This window comes from Strongylocentrotus purpuratus, unplaced genomic scaffold, assembly GCF_000002235.5.
Source record: "Strongylocentrotus purpuratus isolate Spur 01 unplaced genomic scaffold, Spur_5.0 spur5_scaffold_21, whole genome shotgun sequence".
Classification (NCBI taxonomy): Eukaryota; Metazoa; Echinodermata; class Echinoidea; order Camarodonta; family Strongylocentrotidae; genus Strongylocentrotus; species Strongylocentrotus purpuratus.
The window spans coordinates 24,488,684-24,510,047 of NW_022145607.1; the positions used below are offsets into that span (position 1 = coordinate 24,488,684).

A 21,364-nucleotide genomic window follows, 5' to 3' on the forward strand; every position below is an offset into this window, starting at 1 on the left:
GGAATCGTCAGTCGCCTAGTCTTGACCACTGTTGTGGATCAGTGTAGACTCTAGACTAACTTTATAAGTATTTTCGTCATCTGTGGTAAGATAATCTACCAATTAATCTAAGCTATTATGTACTTTACGTGTATCCGCCCAAAGAAAGAAATTATAATGTTGATAGTGGTAGTTTGATTTTCTAAATTCATTTTTGTTCTCTGTTGTGTTTTCTGTCGCCAGAACACTTTAATTAATTATGGTCCCACATGCTGATATGCATGTATTGTACTAGACCGAAAGCTTCAGTCTCTCTAATCGTCGGTTGTTCCACTGAGGGGGAGGGGAGGGGGGAATAGATTTAGAATTGGAGTAAAGTCTAAGAATTTCGCGATCTTTTCAGCTGGTGCATTGTAAAATTATCTTAAAAATGGAATGCTCAGTAGCATATCACACACACAAATATAGGGCCTAGACACGGACGGTTATTCTGCTGAGAACATATCATTTGTGGCTCCACTGATCGCCTCTACGGCTCTAGCTCTAACTTGTTAGACAGTATAATATTGGTTGACAAATGTCAGTTTTATTAAGAAATTCTTCATAGATTATGTTTATAAACACACACTATTTTATTTCTGTCTGTAAAATTCCAAAGTCGTGCCCGAACAGCAGAAGCAGTTTAAAAAGTATCAACAAATTGTCACGTTTTAGTGATCTTACCAGCTGTCCTGCTCCTAAAATTTGAACATTCACATCTCTTAAGACATGTGTTCACAGTAATTAGGGAACATGGTTGTAAAAAAACGGGGCTGTATTTCAAGAAATGCTCAGACTTAAATTTTTCATCAGTCCAAAGCTTGAGAGTATTCAATTGCACGTTGCAATGTATTGCGATGTCATTTTCTGAAATCGTAGAGGACGTTGCATTGAATACAGCTGGATCACATGCAGGGAGCATGGACCTCGGATGCTGGCTCAAGCCATCTGGGATTTTCTCTATATTTCTGATCCTATCGCTGTACACCACTTTTTCATTTTTGAGGTTAATTAATTTGAGTTTTAATTAAATATATTTGTGCTGTCTTTCCTATGATCAGTTGTACAGGTGCTGAAAGTAAGATGTCCCTCTATAAGAAGCTACGGAACTTCTTGGACTACCTGCTGAATCTTCTGATCAGTATGCTCTCTCTCATCATCAACGGGGACCGTGCTAAGGCCAGGATCCCGGCCATCAGGAACCCACTTCTCCTCGAGAGTGCCACAAGCCTTGCACGTAGCATTAGGACAAGAGAGGTGATTGCACTTTTACTGTTGTTCATCATTTTGCAACTTTGATATCCAGTTAAATTCATGAGTTTTCAGGTCAAGTGTAGGGCATTTTCCTTGCAGTTACAAAGCCTCTCATGATTTGGCCCAGAGTGTAGTATACGGGCCACTTTAAAAGTGATAAAACACTTCAAAAAGATCAGAAAATGTGATCTATATATTCCATGCTTTGTAACAAAATAAGTGTTATACATGTGCTACTGAAACAGTTTCTCTAACTACAGTAGTATACAGAGATACAGTTTTCACACCGGATAGTTTATTCCACAACATTGCTTTACAATGTTGAGCAGGGTTCCACAACTTATTTAGGGAAGTGGGGCTAGAATTGTAACCTCACCAGCCAATACTTAACATATTCAATTGGTTTTCGACATTCGGACATTATTTTTGATGCTCTTTGGAAAATGAAGAAAAAATTGAGGAATTCCAAAAATTGATTTTTGATGACGTCACACTTCCCCACGCTATACTGTATTTTGGTTCCACTTTATTTTCAGGTTACCTGCACCCAGGTTGTTGAGGCCTACATCGCACGAATCAAAGAGGTAAACGACCTTCTCAATGCCGTGATTGTTGAGCGCTTCAACGGTGCCCTCGCGGAAGCCAGGCAGGTCGATAAGATGCTGCAGTCGGGAGATGTACCGGAGAGATACTCTCAGAAAAATGCCCCGTTTCTTGGTGTGCCTGTATCTGTAAAGGAGGCATTCGAAATTACAGGTAAATATTATCAATATAGGGCGCTAGTTCAGAAGTCTGTCCAGACTTTGACCGGAACTCCGGCGTAGAGATACCCTACTAAAACATACCGAAAATCAACTAAATCTTCATCAATCGTTCAAATTATGTTCATGATTTAAAAGTCGTTATGTTTCTTATCTGTTTCGTGTCAATTTTCTTATCTTTTTTGGAGTATTTTTCCTAAAAACGAAGACTTATTGTATACACTTTCTCACTGGATGCACAATACAATCGCATACCTGGTACTGTACCAACGCTGAGGTGCGGGCTGGACGTGTGTTAAGTTAGCGACCGTATTGATGAATTGCTTAGATTACAGTCGCTAACACATGCGCGTGCGCCTGCACCCCATCGTCGGTATGGTATGCAGTTGTATTGTGCAGCAGTTTGCCGTGAATAGGCAATTTGATATGTATTATCCAAGTGAATAGATTGATATGTCCCATTCTTTATGACCTTCTATGCTTCAGTGACCGCTACAGAGATGAACTTTTTTTCTTCTTGTTAATATTGTTTCTTCTCGAAATCTGTACTTTATGAGCCTGTACATATAGGCCACCTGTCTATGAAGACCGCTTTTCTTGTCTCCTTTGTGCAGTCTTTTCTTTTCAGGTTTCACTATGTGATAATTTGTTTAATTTCATTAAAATGTTGAAAATTTAATTGACCTTTTACAGGTATGCCCAACACCAGTGGTCTGGTTAACCGAAAAGGTTTGACGGCCCCACGTGACGCCCCGCCCGTCGCCAATATGAAGCGGGCGGGGTGCATCGTACTGGGAATGACCAACTGCAGCGAGCTGTGCATGTGGTACGAGTCGGCTAACTACGTCTACGGGAGGACGTGCAATCCGTATGATATCAGGAGGATGGTTGGGGGCAGTTCAGGTATGGTAACTTTGTTTATGCTCTGTATGTATCTTACTATAATTATGGTCACTACCCCTGCAGTATGCACATCGTGTGCTCTCTCTCTCTCTCTCTCTCCTTGCTTCTCCTCTCCACTTCTCCTCTCTTTCTTTACTCTTCACATATGCAGCAACATTTTCTGTTCTCCATTTCTCTCTTTCCCTGCTCTATTTTCTTTTGTCTTATATGATATTGTTTTAATTATTATTATACATTTTTGTCTTTATCTGTCAATCGTCACTGTCTCTTTTGACCTTTCCAGTGTTCACTATACTATATACGTGCTGTAACAAGTTTTCAAATTACGGATTTATAATTGTATTATTATTTTGCCACTTTTTGGTAATCTATGTATAATTATATATATTTTTTTCCAAGTCATTATTTACATGTTACAAGAATTATGTTTGTCATTATTTTGAGGGATCCAGATTTAATAAGCTCTGCTTTCTAGTGGATACCTCCATTTCCACAGGTCGTAAAACTTTTTAAAAAAAACATTATATTTGTTATTTATGAATAATTTCTGTTTTATAACTTCAAACCATGTAAAATGAATTATGTTATTGAACATTGAATTGTATATCTTATTTATTATCAAAATTACCGTTCTGTTGGAAATGAAAAATAAAACAAAATCTGTAACTGAAATGAACTTAACCTATAGCAATTCAGGTTTTTTTTAAAGATACTATGTCCCTTTTGCAGCCAACCTCAAATGCTGTAGAACTTTGCAGGAATTATGAATATGTCATGTATGTCCTATCTGTGAAATTTAAACTTTAGCAGTGTCCTCATATTCAAATTATGCAAGGAAACCCGTTTACTTGCTAGACTTCACTGTCAGACACTATTGAGTGACTGACTGGCTTTTTTTCTTCTTTAGTAATAACATACATGAAAACAGTTGTATAGGGTACATGAGCATTTGTCTACATCAATAACCCACTTTTTGTGATGGCCAAGATTAAACTGGTTGAATCTTTGTGCAATATAAAATGTATGACCATTCGGTACAATTGTCTGAAAATCAAGAACATTACTTTTGGGCTCTATAGCCCTAAAGTCGATTTGACAACTAATAGTTGTTATTTTCCCACTTGAAGACATTTTCAAGCCCCACCTTTTTTAGGGAATTTCTAAATTAGTATTATCTTTCAAATGCAGTTGGAATTTAACTTTTTCATTTTTTTGGCCTGCAAATGGGACATAGTACCTTTAAGCTTTAAATGAGTCAGCTTTTCCTCCTCAAATTGGCAACAATTTTTTTGTGTGTTTTCCATTCTTTCACAGTTTTAAAAACTATTGGATAAAAATTACAATTAATCAACAAGAAATTGGTAATTTGTACATGAAATTAGTGATTATAAATGTCACTCTGCATTGCTATCTTGGAGACTGTCACAATCTCGATCATTTTCCATGTTTCAGGGTGTCTTTTTATAGCCTAAGCCAGGACAGTCTTTGTTATGGTAATTATTATCCCTTTTTAAATGCTCTGTAGCCTAGTTCTTTTCTTGCTGCAATGTTAGGCATGCACACAGGTGCTAAATTCTTTTATGTTGTGGGCTGGGCTGGTTCAGTCATACAGTTTTGGAGTCAGTCTGCAGCCAGCTCTCACACTGAGAGGACCTCTTTTCACGAGCTGGGGTAGCTCTGGGTAGCCACACCCGTTTTTCCCTTTAGGTGTCAGCAATTTTTGCTAGCAACTGGCGCTTTTTCCAAGTTTTCCATCTTTCCATAAGACTGTTTCATCGAGTTCCCATATAGAGTTACAATTGTTGGAATTTCACGGAGAGAGTGGCATTAGTTGGCGTCTCATTTTTGTGGCAGCAGTCTCCCGTTTCCTTCCCGCTTTGTCTCATCTTCACCGTTCCAAAGCGTGACATACATGTATGTTCCTGGTTGTCTGTGATTTTGCGTAGCCGGTTACTTTACTTCAGTTTCTTCTGATTTTCTCCAGCGAGGGTGAAATGCTCTTACTCACGGGCGGCACAATGTATCGCAACAAAAATGAACTCAAACTTTCCTGTGATTTTTGCACTTTCAGCTCATGAACTATCTGCAATTCAAAGCATTCTGGATCAAAAGAAAATCAATAAAATGTCACTAAAAGATAATGCTAAAGCTGTTGCTCCAGCAAACTGGCGCAGTTTGCTGTGCTTGGCCCTCTTTCATCAAACTTGTTATCGATAGTAAGTGCCATGCACAGATCTATGGCAAATCTGCTCATAGTCTATCAAGTGTTAACTTTTTTTATTAGCTTATAACAAGTATTGTATCTTGTTATTGATTGGCTCTGGATTTGTGTACCAAGTGAAAGGCAAGTAATTTTTCTCTCATCATGGTCTTTAAATCTTTGACTATTTAAATGCTTATGATTCTTTTATAAAGCTGTGTCGTTATAACCGTTTACATGAGACAAATTAATGGTATTCATATGAGCCTATATGGGAGGTGGTTGTAGTGTCTTATTTTAGCACTCCCTCCCCCTCCCATCTCTCTCTCTCTCTCTCTCTCTTTTTTCCTCTTTTATCTCCCTAAATTTTTCTATTTAATTGGTAGGGACATGTCCCCCCCCCCCCCTACTCTCTCCCATAGCTACACCACTGGGAATTTATTGGTATTAATTTATAAGTACAAATTGTTGGATTTTCTAACAGGCGGTGAAGGATCGATCATAGGAGCCGGAGGTTCAGTGATGGGCATAGGAGCTGACATAGGGGGCAGCATTCGCATGCCAGCGTTCTTCAACGGCATTTTCGGTCACAAACCCAGCTGTGGTAATGTTTACTCTTTTGACTAACGCTGTAGTGTAAATGATCAATGGTAGTTCTATGATTGAATAGAGTCGAATTCAAATTTATTAAAATGGGATCCACACTTTTTCGATTATTTTCAATGTATAGGTACGTACAATCAATAAATATAATTTATGTATCATTTGCTACACATACATTTTTGCAAAACGCTATAGGTAGCAATAAACGGAAGGTTTGCTTTTTGCAACTTTTATATAATGGTTTTGCAAAGTTACCCATTTTCTGGTCTCGATTAGCTCCATGACAACTCTTTTAAAACATGGAGACAGATATACAGCATCTAGCATTAGAAAACGTATTTCGCTCCATTCTTGTGTTGGCTTAACGGTCCGTTTTGCGAACAAAAGCCTGTACTGGAAACAATGATCCTGAACCTCTCAGCATGTTGCCAAGTCAAGAATTTTAGATATTATATTTCCTAGGGTCAAACGCAGTGTGGTCATACAACAAAAATGGTCACAATAATGTGCAGAAATATTTTTTGTATCTTTTCATGACTCCGGTATATTTTTCTGGGCTCTGAATCAAAAGTTACTGAGCCAAACCACAAAATGTGGAATGCTTGTCACAACTAGCCTTAAGGGCTCACTCGATGAATTTTATGCCACTTCTACACCTAATTATCTCCGGAAATTCAAAGTCGGAGGTAAAAATAGCGAAATAATAGCAAATATCTTCCCAGAGCGACTTTACGATCTCTACACAATGGTGTTGACCTCTGACTGCCACTTCGTAAATTTGCTGCTGCCGTATAATGCGCTGAATAACATTTGTACAGCGCATTATACAAAAGCAGCACATTTACACCCCCATGTTGTGTATCGGACAGGTTGGTCATCTGGACAGATCAATTAAAAGGGCATTTTGAACAAGCATTAATCCATACGAGGTTAACATATCAAGGCTGATTAATATTGGTTGTTAGTGCTACTTGATTATAATTTTCAGAAAATTCAACAGAAAGTTTGTAACATCTTTACTTTTGTTAAGTGTCCGGAACACACATCTCTTGTCCTACAAAAGGAATAGTGTGATTCATTTAAGTCCATGTTTACAGAACCAACTACCAGCTCATATTGATTCCTTCAGAAATTATCGATTCCTTTAAGTCTAACCTGAAGACCGTCCTTTTTTTCAAAAGCATACAGTACCTGAATGTCAGATAACACAATTTTTATTATTTTGTAGTCTTATTTTGTAATTTTCCCCTCTGACTTTCTTAATTTCATAATGCGTCTCAGAAAAGTTTTAGTAGATAAATGGCGCAATATAAATGCTTGGTGTTATTATCATTATTATTTAAAATGTGTGCTACATCTCCTCATTTCGCTGTAGATGTGGTCACTAATGATGGTCAGTTCCCGACTGTCCACACTGCGAAGGGAAACGAGCTGATGGTGACCGGTCCCTTGTGCCGATTCTCTGTTGACCTCATCCCGCTCCTCAGGGTTATGGCAGGTCCGCATGGCACGGCCAAACTGAGACTGGACGAACATGTGGACCTGCGAACGCTCCAGTATTTCAGCATGGGCACAGACGACAGGAAGATGCTCGCTTCCAGTTTGGATCCGGAGCTCAGAGATGCCCAACTCAGAGTAAGGTGGTGTTTTAATCCCCCTTTTCATGGCACTAAGTTAACCTCCAAAAAAGATATGTTGATTATTGGATGGCTGATTTATTTATATTTACAATGCTGTGTTGTTACACAATATTACCCCATATTGAAATACTACTTTTCATTTTATGAGGCCATAATTATCAATTAAGCCCTTAATTTACCACACTCTAAGCGATAATCACCATCATCATGAGTCGGCCCCATCAGGAAAGAAGTTCACAAGCAGGTTCATAAGCAAATAATTGATGTATTATAACAGAATTCAGCATTATATTCTAGTTTAATTGCATTGTAACAAGTTTCAGAAATTGAATGTTTTTCCTACATGGACTTAGAATAAATTGTTGAAATCAGACATTGTCCGATCACCTCTTTAAATAGTCCAATCACAAGTATTAGCCTGTTTTTCTATGTAATATATTAAAGGTAAAGACTAGTATTGGAAACGCCCCTATTTCAAAAAATGAAGTGGAAGCTCTTATCACCAATCATGTGAAAGAATATGTTTTGAATAATACATGATGATAAAAATTTTGCCGGCAAACCGCCTACTAATTGATATATTTGGTAAATTAGTTTATCTATTGGTATGTGAGCGATAAAAACACATGTGTCGCACACGTGTGCGTAGTCCCGTATACATCTTTCTGTGTACAGTGTAACTTTATGAAGACTTGGCCAAATTTTTTATCATTCTGATGATTCCAGAACCTTGCAGTACATCTATGCTAGATGATCAACCTTTTCTGATCGATTTCACAACGTTTCTTTCACAATGCAATCACATGACCATAACTGGTCTTTATCTTTAAAGGCATGCACTAACAGCCATGGGAATGAAATTCTTAATATTTGTTGCAGGCAGGACACTCTATGAAAATGACTGACAAAGAAAGCAGACAAAATATACAGTTCCTCAGGTAGACAAAGGAACATCCCTTCACTGCTATTATGTAAAAATAGAAAAACTAGAACAGGTGTCACATGCATATTTACCTTTTTACATAATAGCAGTGAAGGGATGTTCCTTTGTCTACCTGAGGAACTGTATATTTTGTCCGCTTTCTTTGTCCGTCATATTCATAGTGACAGGAACATGGAACACAATTTAAGTTCTTGTGTCTGGTTGACAGCTTACAGTAACTAAATGTTATCAACAATACTTTTTTTATTTAATTATTAGATTTATATAGTGGCATGTAGTGCCAATTAGGACTACAAAGTGCTGTAGTAGACACAAGATTTCTTTCCTGGTTGCAAACTAAATTAACATAGAGAACAAACAAGACTGTTTACCAATTCCATGTCCTGGTGGTATTGTTCTGGACGCATCTTTACACACCACCAACTTTCACATAGATATCATTTAACAGTTATTCAGACAAAGAAGCCCAGACATGTTACAGAATAAGAGACCAAACAGGGCTCTAAGTTAGCCTGAAATTTGGGAAGAGCCTAACAACTAATGTCCCTCCTGGAAGAAATTAGTACTTAAGAAAATACTCAATGGTTTATTAAGGTGACCCAACATTTGCTCCAGGCTTTATTTTTTCAAAAGTGTAGGGTTTAGGGTTAGGATTGCCATTGGTGGATAGGGTAGGTTTATGACTAGGGTTGGGTATGCCAGGATTGAAATTTGGAAATGGGTTTGTGGCAGGTTATTTATTTTGGATCAATTGCTACTGGAACACACGTCATGGACATTTTATATTACCGGTACTGCAATTGTAAGGGGAGCCGATCCACAATATCGATGAGCATGAAATATCACAGATGGTGCTAATTTCCTATTTTCATCAAGACCTCCTTTATTCCTAGGCTGCAAATTACCTCGAGGAGAAACTGGACATCAGGGTGACCCACACCACTAACCGCCGATTCTTCTACTCCATGGGTATGTGGACAGCGATGATGACCGCTTCGGACGAGGAGAGTTTCACCAGCCAGTTGGGTGACCACGGAGCCCCGGTCAGTCCCATCATCGAGCTCCTCAAACGCTGTCTTGGTCAGTCGGACCACACCCTTCCAGCAATCCTCCTTGGCTTGATAGAGAACATTGACCGTGTCATGCCAGGTAGGGCTTTGACTTTTCTACTTCGGGGGCATGGGCCCATATTCAATTCCATACTTAAAGGTATAGACCAGTTTTGGAAATGCCTCCCGCTCAAAAAAATGAAATGGAAGCTCTTATTACCAATCATGTGACTAATCAATCAATCAATCAATCGACTAATACGTGATGATACAAAATACAAAGTACATTTACAAAATTTAAGGTTTTTACTTAGGATTTGGCTTAGATAAAATACTTGGCCAATTTTGGTATTCAGTTCAAACTTTTGGCTAAGTATTTCACCCTAGATTTAAGACAGCTTCCTACCAAATTTAAGCCAATTTTTAGGAGGCTTTGATTGGCAGGCATATGGTTTTCTAATGCAGTATGATAACCTGCCCACAATTATATTAGCGGGCATTTATTGCGACTCATTGATTGCGCATTACTTTAATTGACCGTGTGATGTCACAATGCTTATCAGTAAGTATTTTACTTAGATTTTATCTTGGGTAAAAGTCTAGAATGAAATTTGAATACAAGATTAAATTTCTAAGTATTGAATTGAATACCGGCCCTGTGGGTTAAATGATAACAATTTAGATATCAGTGTACTTAACCTCATTGTCGCGCTATTACACTTGTTAAAACATGCTGCAGAACTCTTTGCTCCATATTCTTCTAATACAGTTCCACTCGACCCTGGGTATATAATGAGTTAACAAAAGGAAACCTTGGTTCTCAGACTGACTTCCTTTGTGAAACACCATTTTGAACGAAAGTCTAAATCCAGTTTTAGGTTTAAATTTTATGTTTCTTTAAAGGGACTTGGTAACATTGTTAAGATGAGAGAAAGTGGTGCTAAGGTATTGACTTCAATGCTAAATGTACAATTAAAGATAATCTGAAAATTTGAGTGAAAACGGACCATTATTCATGGTACAAGTTGGGAAAAACTGATCTGATGGATTCCTTAATTCTCCCAACTATATTATTGCAATTTAATTACATTTTAGGTGAATGGAAATCGTCGCAAAGCAATAAAATGGCTCTACATTCCATTCCAGACATTTAAGTGTTGACAGATTTTTTATAGCATGTTTTATGTCTTTTTTTCATGGAAAAACGGTTAGGAATATTCAAATATGGTTGGGAGAATTTACTGTTAATCACTGTTAGAGGGTGTCTTACATCGACGTCTTCAAAGAAAACCATAGATATCTTTGTGGTTTGAGAATTTTTTCAGGATTTTTTGCATGTCAGCGGGATATTACAGTAGAAGGAATATAGTAAGTAACATTCTATACAAAAATTAAGCAATTTTTTTCATCAACCTTCAACAATGTTACCAAGTCACTTTAAGTATCGTTTTTTGTGGAAATGCAAGGCTATTTTATATACTTTCTTTTTGTTCTTTTGTTGTTCTTCATTTGACATTGAAAAATAAATTTGATTTCATCTCAAGTGACCAAAATTTAATTTAATCTGAGAGAACATAATTCCATCAAGTGAAAGTGAGTTGAAAGGATTAGAAGTGGTTAGAATGACTACTACCTGAACCTAAGTGAATTAAAGTGAAGGTAGTTGAATTGAGCTGAACTGTATCTGGTGTGAATTGAACAAATTGAACAGCACAGAACTTGATGAAACGGAACTGAACTGAACTGAACTACACTGCACTGAACTGAAATTAAATGAACTGAACTGCACCGTACTGAAGTAAACTTAATTCAATGAAACTGAACACTAAGTAAACTGAATTAAATTCTATTAAACAGGTAACATGGAGAAGCTTCTCAAGGCCTGTCAGAAACTCCGCAACGAGATCTCCACCATGTTGGGCGACAACGGCGTCCTCCTCTACCCTTCTCACCCCAAGATGGCGCTCTTCCACAACGCACCCATCCTCTACCCGTTCAACGTCGCTTACACGGCTATCTTCAATGCTCTGGGCTTTCCCGTGACTCAGGTACCTCTGGGACTCAGCACCAACGGGTTACCGCTTGGGGTGCAGGTGGTGGGTAACAAGTATTGTGATCACCTGACGATCGCCGTAGCGAGAGAACTGGAGAAAGGTTTCGGGGGATGGACTACTCCCGTAGGTATTTCTCATTTACATGGTAAAACATTAGAATGAGGACATATAGTTTGAAGAGAAAGAATACCTGTCATTTATAGCCAAACTGCACTACTTGTAGCTACTTGCTCCCTCTATATAGAAAACAATTGGTCCCCAGTGATCCTCTTTTTGTTATGTTCATTGAGAGCTGAGTTAATGAGATAACCACCTGTCAGTGACCATGCAGGGAGGTCTTATCCCTCCTGGCCAAACTAGTGCAGACAGGCTTTAATAGGTAGGTCTTTGCATAGCCCTACAGAAAGTGGTACTGAAATAGGGCAATCATTCTGCCCAATCAAATCAGTCTTCATTTAAGAATTTCAGATCCCAAAGTTGCAAAGTACTCTTTAATTTTATTGATGATATTCATTGACATAGTTTGAATAAAATTGTTATTACATCTTAAACACAAGTGTGAATATATCTTCTTTTTACACTAGAATTTTTATATATTTCATTTTACATTACCGGTATATTATTCTATTTAATTTATTGATGTTTCATTGTAATTTACAATACCTTCTTATACATGTATCACTGATAAGAACGAAAAGTAAAATGTTGAACAAAGTGAAGAAGAAAAAAAAAATCAGCATTTTGGCCAAAGCTGCATTCGGCTAGTTCATCAATTTTGCGAGAAAAAACGCATCCAGCTGCTCACATATAGAATGTCCTCACATGAAATAAGGTTGAGTTTGGACACTGTTTGTTTTCCCAAACTTGAAAAAACATGAGTCATGGGTCATGGGTCATGTAGGCAACTGGTACATGATGAATATTATTTTTTATATTAAGATACAGAAATGTGAGGCGCATTACACTTTTGTCATCTTATTTTAAGTTAACTCTAAAAAAGGCTGGGTAATTTTGATGCTCTCAGCCTAATTGGGGGAGGGGGGGGGGGGGGGGGGGAGGGGTCGAAGTCCGACCACCACCCCCCTTTTGGAATCTCTGCAAAGGAATGATAAAAATATCCTGAAACTTGAGCCCATGATAAAGTTTCTCAAATGGTTTATTTAATCATCTCATATTAGCAATTTAAATACCGGTATCAAAGTGGTTAGAATTCTGCACTGCATGTGTACAATACAGTGATTTTTTGGTCATAATGTTACAAATTTGGTTTCCAAAGATGCGTGGTGCGTTACACTGTAGGTGATAAAGTCATGAAAGCTCAAGGCCCCCTCCCCCCCCCCCCCCCAACAAAAAATAAAAATATCCTTGTATCGCATTGCGGGGGGTGGGGGGAGTAATTCTAACCTCTTCCCGTGACTCTCTCTATAGTACATGTTTTCTCATAATCGTCCACATGCTTAAGGAGACAAAGTAACAACTTCATTGATTTTATGCAGTTTTGGATTGGAAAGAAAATTGCAAATCAATCAAATCTAATTCAAACATTATCTTCATGTTAAAGGCATCGTTTAACAATGTTACATCTGAGATGAATGGCCCCGGCCGGTCTACGTGTTATCAGTGTCTGTGAAATGGTGTAATATTGAAGCCCTAAAAAAATGTGCTTCAAAATGATCATGAAGTACCTCAAAAAAGTAAATATCTTTGAGTGACCGGTTTTACTATACTCATTTTCCCCAATAGACTTGATAATAGATAATGGACACGACTTTTACAAGCCGATTGCCTGCCATATTATCAAGATATTTCAAAAAAACGATTTCCCAGTCTATTGGGGGTACATGATTATGGTCAAATTGGTCACTCAACGATTTTATACTTTTTTGAGGCACTTCTTGATCATTTTGAAGCGCTATTTTGTTAGGGCTTCAATATTACACCATATCACACTGATAACACATACTGTAGGGCCATGCTAGAAACTGTCAACATTGTTAAACAATGCCTTTAATAATATGTGATGGATCATAATTTAAGTACAGTAAGACCCACCGTGATGATTTTATTTTATTTTTTATACATGAAATGCAAGACCAAATATATATATATTGATGATGAATATGTTGGTGAAATAATGATCTGTCTTGTGTAAAAGCAAAGCTAAAATTGTGTGAACATAGGTGCGTATATCATTGAATGCGGCAACATGCAACGATAAGTCATTGTTATAATCACGTCAATGTAATGTAAAGATTTTACAAAAATCTCTTCATGTTTCTTATAGGTGCAATGTTCATGTATGCATTTTTGTATATAATATCTTCATGAGGTCCTACCGAATCTTAGAGATGGTACCTGCTGTAATATGCAAAGAATTTTAATGATTATGTAATTGTTGGAACATCAATACATGTAGATGGGACAACCGCAATTGCCAAAAGAGTATTCTAATGTAATTTTCTGATGTAGGCTTACATAATACATATGTTCTATTGATCTTGTCATGCCGTGCCAGTTGCCCGGCTACGAAAGCCAACCGCACACTATACGATCTGACTATGATCCAATTTTATTTGGAGAATGTGCAGAACATTCAAACATGCAAAAATCTTAATGATTGAGGATCTGATTACATGCAGCCATGTGATTTAGAAAATCTAGATTTCAAGGTAGTCCACGCTTTCATGGAAGAGGATAAGCTAAATCGGCTCAGAATCTAAGTGACGTCAGTGTGATCGTCTCGACTGGAAGCCGATTCGGCTTTTATTTCTTTATTCTGACAAGACTTCAAAGCACTCAAATTTTGGGTCTTAGTATTCTCATCATTATTTAGACCCTAAATAAAATCAGGAAGATTTCTTTTTTTAATACATGTGTTTCCATATATGTAATACAATTACCATTTCTTTGAAAATCGGATCGTAGGAAGATTGTGTAGTGTGCTATATCAAGCATCTTGTGATTTGTTTTGTAAAAGGGAATCTATTATGTGTGTTTGTTTAATCTGATCTTACGACATATGTTTTCAAATTTTATTGTTACGATTTTTTTAACACATGTCTATGGACAATAAACTATTTAAAACTGATTCATATACTGATACTCATTTCCATGTTGCACAAATTCCCCTCAGGTCCCAAAACTTTGGTTCTTAGTATTCTTAGCATAATTCAGAACCTAAATCAGGAAGATTTCTTTTTTTAATACATGTATTTCCATATGTAATACAATTTACATTTATTCAAAAATCGGATCATAGGAACATCGTGTAGTGTGCGTTGGGCTTGAGCCATATCGGGAATGTATTATGTGCATTTGTTAAATGTGATCTTACGACTTATGATTTCAAATTTTATTGTTATGATTTTTCTAACATATGTCTATGGACAATAAACTATTTAAGATGTGATTCATGTCGTAAACTGATTCATATACTGATACTTATTTTCATGTTGCACAAATCATCCTGTATCTCAGGTCCTTTCCTCTCTCCTTACTTTCTTTTTTTTCCCACTCATTTATTTTCAGTACTCTGTCTTAACATTTTACCCCTCCATCCTTTGTGTATGGTTTGTGTCTTCAAGTGTCTTATGTTGGGAGAAACGTGTTCAGAAAACTTGTTCAGAAAACTTGAAAGAAGGTATTAAAGGGCAAGTCCACTCCAAAAAAACTTAATTTCAATAGTCAAACAAACCAATTAAAAAAAGTTTGAGCAAAATCGGATAAGTAATAAGAAAGTTATGAATTTTTAATGACATGAAAACTTTGAAAATCACAAGACAAATTGGCAACTCACTCATGAGTCTGTGTCTCACTATCCACTAATTATTTTCTTTATATTGATGATATAAATTTCCAATTTTCCCATGTTTTTGTGTGGATGCACTAATATAAGAGTAATTTTTTCAGTTAAATCAAAATATACAAAGCAATTGGCAAATATTGAGGCAATGACGTCACAAACTGATAACCAAATTGGCAATTTGTGCAGTGATTTTTTAAGTTCCATAGTTTTTTATTTTTAAAAATCATAACTTCCTTATTAGTTATCCGATGTTTCTTGTTTTTCTGCATCTATAAAAGCAAATTATTTTTGGAGTGGACTTAGACCTTTAAGTGTGGGAGCGAGAGTGAAGATTGCAGAGGTGGAATATCAACCAGAGGGTACTTGGAAGAAGCAAAAAAAGAGGGAAAGTGAAATAAAAGAGAAATGAGAGAGGAGAGTAAAGAGAAAGCAATGTAGTTTTTACCAAAAAATATACGTACAACTGTATTTAAGAATTTTGTGATGGCAGTTTTCTGCTTTTTCACTCAAACAAATGTTTCACAGATAAATAACAACAACGAAAATATGTTTGATGGAATGATACAATTTGATCACGATGTTTCAAATTACGAGGTACACAAAAAAGCAGCTAAATAACAATTATTTCATTTGATTAGGATGGCATCTGTAGAAAAGGCAGGATACAAATTCATATTTTATTTATAAATAATTAATACTGGAATGTTTTGCATAAATATATAGCACGCTTGAGTATATATATAATATCAATGATTTTCAGACCTGGAAAAACTGTAAAGTACAAGGTTTGTTGATTCGTGTTCTAGACGGTGCATTCAGATTGACCTTGGCAATATTTTTTATTAGGCTTATTAGCATATGTGGAATATGTAATGTTGCTAATCTTAATCTAGGAAGCCTAAAACCATGGATAATACTACTTTTCAAGGGTTTTCTTTGATAAGGAATTCATTTGTGACACCAGTTTTTATTTTTAAGTAATGCAATTGTCTTAAATATCATGAGCTAATCAGCATACCATATGTACGATATATGGACTTCATTGTCATTGTTCATCTAGAACGCCTAAAAATGGTGCAATGCAACATTATAAATATCACCTTTTAAAAACAACACATTCGTAGATTAACATAATTAGTAATATGCATATTTTGATATAGGTCTAGTTTTATCAAGACATAACTGGAATGACAATTTTAATGTGTATTTTTTTTATGACGACCAATATTGATTTCGGAGGTCAATCATATCGAACGAAAAATAATTGGCTTTACTAGCATAATTAACCTAATCAGCATATTAATCGACAAGACAGAATACATAGGTATTTATTTTTAATTTCCCACTGTACCAGTGATAAGAGCAGAATAAACAGTCATGACAGAGACCCAGTAAGTTAGTAAAGATATAGAGAGAAACGGTTTGGGTCGACTGAAAGATGGTTAATATGGTGGCAAAGTAAATTTAGAATGTTGTTCTTTTCTTCTTCGAGTTTAAGTATTGGGAACAGAATTAAGAGAATTCCTTGTACCTGTTATCTGGACATATTAGTACTTTGCAATCTAACAGTGCTTATACTCAGATGCATAGGTAATGAATTACAAAGTTACAATCCTTGCCTATTTAATCTAACCTCAGCGGAACATTGGTTGCAAAGTGGAATTCACTCCGGTTCTTCTTCGTCTAGAGAGTCTTCGTTAATGTCTTCATCATCTCCTCCACCTTCTGACTTGTTTGGATTGCTACGGTTCACTTCTCACTTACACTTGCAGTACACAGAGCAAGACTATCTCTCACAATGACAGCATTCTCATCCTCTAAACGACCGCGGTGACTGCTTATACAACATTGTAACAGGACAAATTGCCTCCCTTGAAATTAATGTTGAAGAAGCACTTAGCATTGGCAGACAGATGAAGACCAAATTCATCTCAAACCTGCCTGAAAAATTTCACACCAGTGTAAGCAGTCCTGTCAAGACCATGGAGATGATGATGAAGAAGGGAACCAAAGTCGACGTGAAGACGATCTTTCCGAGGTTGATCACACTATGCCCCAAAAAAGGCCTCCCACAAGGAAGTGTACTTGCATCACTGCTTTTTAACTTGTACACGAACGACCAACCGATCTATCTATCCAAACACCTGGGGGGTGTTTCACAAAGATTCTAAGTCTTACTTAACTCTAAGTTGGACTTAAATATTATGGAGAGCCATTTGTAGCCTTATAATGAAATACATTCAAAAGCAAAATTGAAGTATTTTAGATTTTTCATAAATTCCACATCGAGAACATGAAATCTCCCAAGATAATAGAAAATATGAATGATTTGAATCAACATTTTATGCCTTATAAAATGATTTTTACAAAATATTTGTTATGCTAACAGCTTTCCATAATTGTTAAGTCAAAGTTAGAGATAAGTTCAACTTAGGATCTTTGTGAAACACCCCCCTGGAGTTTCATCTATGCTGATGATCTCTGCATCACCACCCAGAACCAGTCTTTCGTGAAGCTGGAGGAGTCCCTCAACGATGCACTGGCCCGACTCATCCCATACTATGCGACCAACCACCTGGGAGCTAACCCTGACAAAATTCAGATATTAAAGTGCATTCTACCTCAAGAACAGGGATGCCAACCCTCGGCTAAGGATCAGCTGATATGGGAATAGCTGAAGCAACTCACAACCAAGTCTACCTAGGCGTCACACTGGATCAATCCCTTACCTACAAGAGCTAGGCTACAAGAGGACTGATGTCAGGACATTCTGGACAACAGCCCTTGCTTTGCTTCTCCTGCTGCGGAGTATGCATCACCAGTATGGAATAGGTCTGCCCATGCACCCAAGATTAAACCAACTCTAAATTCATCCTGCAGAGCTTTCACTGGTTGCCTTAAGCTAACTAAAAAGTAAAAGACCTCTACCTGCTTTGCGGTATAGCTCCATCACACATCAGAAGGTTGGTCTTGTCCCAGAAAGAAAAGGACAAACAAGAAAAAGATCCGCTCCGCCAAATCTTCCAATAACAGCCAGTGGGCAAGCGGCTGAAAGCCAGACACAGTTGCCTGAACACTGTAGAGCCCCTTGAATACCAACCCTCGCAACCAAAGGATGACCTATTGAGGTTGTTCTAACCACTTCCAGACCCCTCCACATAACCTCTCCCTCAACCCCAAGGAATCCCTCGCATCCGACTCCAGTGAGATTTGGCCTTTTTGGCTAGGCCTCAACCGTCTAAGAAGTGGTTACGGACGATGCAGAGTCCTGATGCAGAGTCCTGATGCAGTCCTAATGCAGAGGTGGAGTTTCAAGGACAAACAATACTAAGTGCTTCTTCAACATTAATTTCGAGGGAGGCAATTTGTCCAGTTACAAAGTTGTATAAGCAGTCACCGCGGTCGTTGAGAGGATGAGAATGCTGTCATTGTGAGAGATTGTCTTGCTCTGTGTACTGCAACTGCAAGTCAGGAGTGAACTGTTGCAATCCAAACAAGTCAGAAGGTGGAGGAGAAGATGAAGACATTAACAAAGACTCTCTAGACGAAGAAGAACTTGAGTGAATTCTACTTTGCAACCTTCGTTCCGCTGAGGTTAGATTAAATAGGCGAGGATTGTAACTTTGTAATTCATTACCTATGTATCTGAGTATAAGCACTGTTAGATTGCAAAGTACTAATATGTCCAGATAACAGAAACAAGAAATTCTCTTATTTTCTGTCCCCAATACCTAACTCAAAGAGGAAAAAGAACAAAAGAACAACAACCTAAATAAACTTTGCTACCATAACCATATTTCAGTCGACCCAAACCAATATCTTTCTATCTTTGATAACATACTGGTCTCTGTCATGACTGTTTATTCTGCTCTTATCACTGTCCAGCGGGAAATTTAAAATGAATACCTACCGTATTATGTCTCGACAGACAGAAATCCACAAGGCCATTAGGCAATTGCCTGATTAATTTGCTAATTATGCTAGTACAGCTAATTATTTTTTCGCTTCAACATGATTGACCTCTGAGATAAATTTTGGTTGTCATAAAAAAAATACACATTAAAATTGTCATACCAGATAAAACTAGACCTATATCAATAAATGCAAATGTACCAATTATGTTAATTAGGTTAATTATACTACATCTACATGGAACATCTTTTCATGAATCAATGTGTTGTCTTTAACAAGTGATTTACAATGTTGCATTGCACCATTTTCAGGCTTTCAAGATAAACAATGAAAATGAAGTCCATACATTGTACATATGGAAATTAGCTCATTATGCTAATTGTGCCATTAAAGACAATTGCATTACTTAAAAATAAAAAGTGGTGTCATAAATGAATTCTTTGTCATAGAAAATCCTTAAAAGAAAAAATTATCCATATTTTTAGGCTTCCTGGATTAAGATTAGCAACATATTACATATTGCACATATGCTAATTAGGCTAATATAACAAATTGTCCAAGGTTACCAAGATGGCAACCAATCTGAATTTACCTCAATACCCATCTAGAACATGAATCAACAAAAAAACCTTGTACTTAACAACTTTTCCAGGTCATGTACATCATATTTGGTACTGTCTACTGGGCTAATATGAATTCACAGCAAACTGATTTTATCTTCATAATACATGAAAATAAATCATTGATACACTATTGTCCATAAAGTTAGAATAATGTTTTTTAATTATTGTGACATGATTTATTCTTTTTAGATAAGGTTTATATCTAAAAAAACTAGATGGAACTTCGATGGACAGTCGAAAGTGATGCCTCCGTCATAGAGCAATTTTACAAACCAAAACGAAAGAAATTTTTCAAATTCAAGTTCGGTTGTAATCCATTAACAGGTTCTCAGAATATCGTGATTACAAGCTATTTTTCATATACATGTATGACCCTTTGATCTTTGACCTCATGACCCCAAATGCAAGATACATACATGTCTTGAGTTTGATGATAATCCATCCATCGGTTCTTATGATAATGCAATCACAAGCTATTTTTGCATACATAATGAGCCCCATGACCTTTAACCTTGACCTCATGACCCCAAAATCTAATCAGTTCATTGCCTCAGCAAGATACCTACATGTCCTTAGTTTCATGGTAATCTGTCCATCTGTTCTAATGATGCGATCACAAGCTATTTTTTAATACATAATGACCCCTGTGACCTTTGACCTCGTGACCCCAAAATCTAATCAGTTCATTGGCTCTGCAAGTTACATACATTATTAAAGTTTGGTAGGAATCCATCAATTGGTTCTTGAGATAACGCAATCACGAGAACGGGACGTAAGTACGGACGGACGGACAACCCGAAAACATAATGCCTCCGGCTACTTCGTAACGGAGGCATACTAATTTAATTGATCAATCTCTATGACTCTTTAGATTAATCAATCAATTTCTGAGAATATAAATACATGTACTATCCAGAATATATCATATTGTCACTATCTAGACAAAATTTATTCTAACTTAATGGACAAGTGTAAATATCTATCTAGTACATGGCAATTCCATTGACATGTTATTTACAACAATTGTTTGCTAGTATGTAAGACAGTTTTAAACAAAATTAAGAGTTCTAAAACATATTTCAGTCAGTGATTGAGACACGTTCGACTATCAGCGAAATACCAATTTTTACAGTACCGAGGAACCTCATTATAACAAGCTCTTTGGGACCAAGGAAAATTACCTTGCTATATCAGGAATCTTGTTAGATCAGGGTTTAAAAAAATATATATGTATATATACATAGAGCTGGGACCAGCAAAATCGGCTCTTTAAGACGAGGTTCAATTGTATTCCACTGAATGATCAAAGAGAAAACAGACTTTGTAACAATTAACAGACATTACACAAAATGGACGGTTTAAGGTTGAAAAAAGTGATTTGGGGTGTCAATGAATCTAGTTTAGGTATTAATAATAGTTGATCATTTAGGAGCGCTAAAAAAAAGGGTACCACAGCACTTACAACATTACAAAGAGTGAAGAAACATGAAATACATACCAGTAGCCTTATAAAAATAGATAAATCATATTAAGTTACTAGAAATATGTTTAAAGCCTCTTTTGAATAGAAGCTTATATTATCATACTACATGTATAAAC

At 36.7% G+C, this 21,364-nt stretch overlaps 1 protein-coding gene across 1 annotated transcript; it reads left to right on the top strand.

The window, feature by feature from the left end:
* Positions 1 to 11,953, top strand: LOC575660 (fatty-acid amide hydrolase 2). The gene is made up of 8 exons (XM_776046.5): positions 1 to 85; positions 1,080 to 1,275; positions 1,809 to 2,028; positions 2,727 to 2,936; positions 5,621 to 5,740; positions 7,115 to 7,374; positions 9,216 to 9,471; positions 11,229 to 11,953. The coding sequence occupies exons 2-8, from the start codon at positions 1,102 to 1,104 to the stop codon at positions 11,585 to 11,587; spliced, it is 1,599 nt and encodes a 532-aa protein (XP_781139.4). The 5' UTR covers positions 1 to 85; positions 1,080 to 1,101; the 3' UTR covers positions 11,588 to 11,953.
* Positions 11,954 to 21,364: the final 9,411 nt, after the last annotated feature.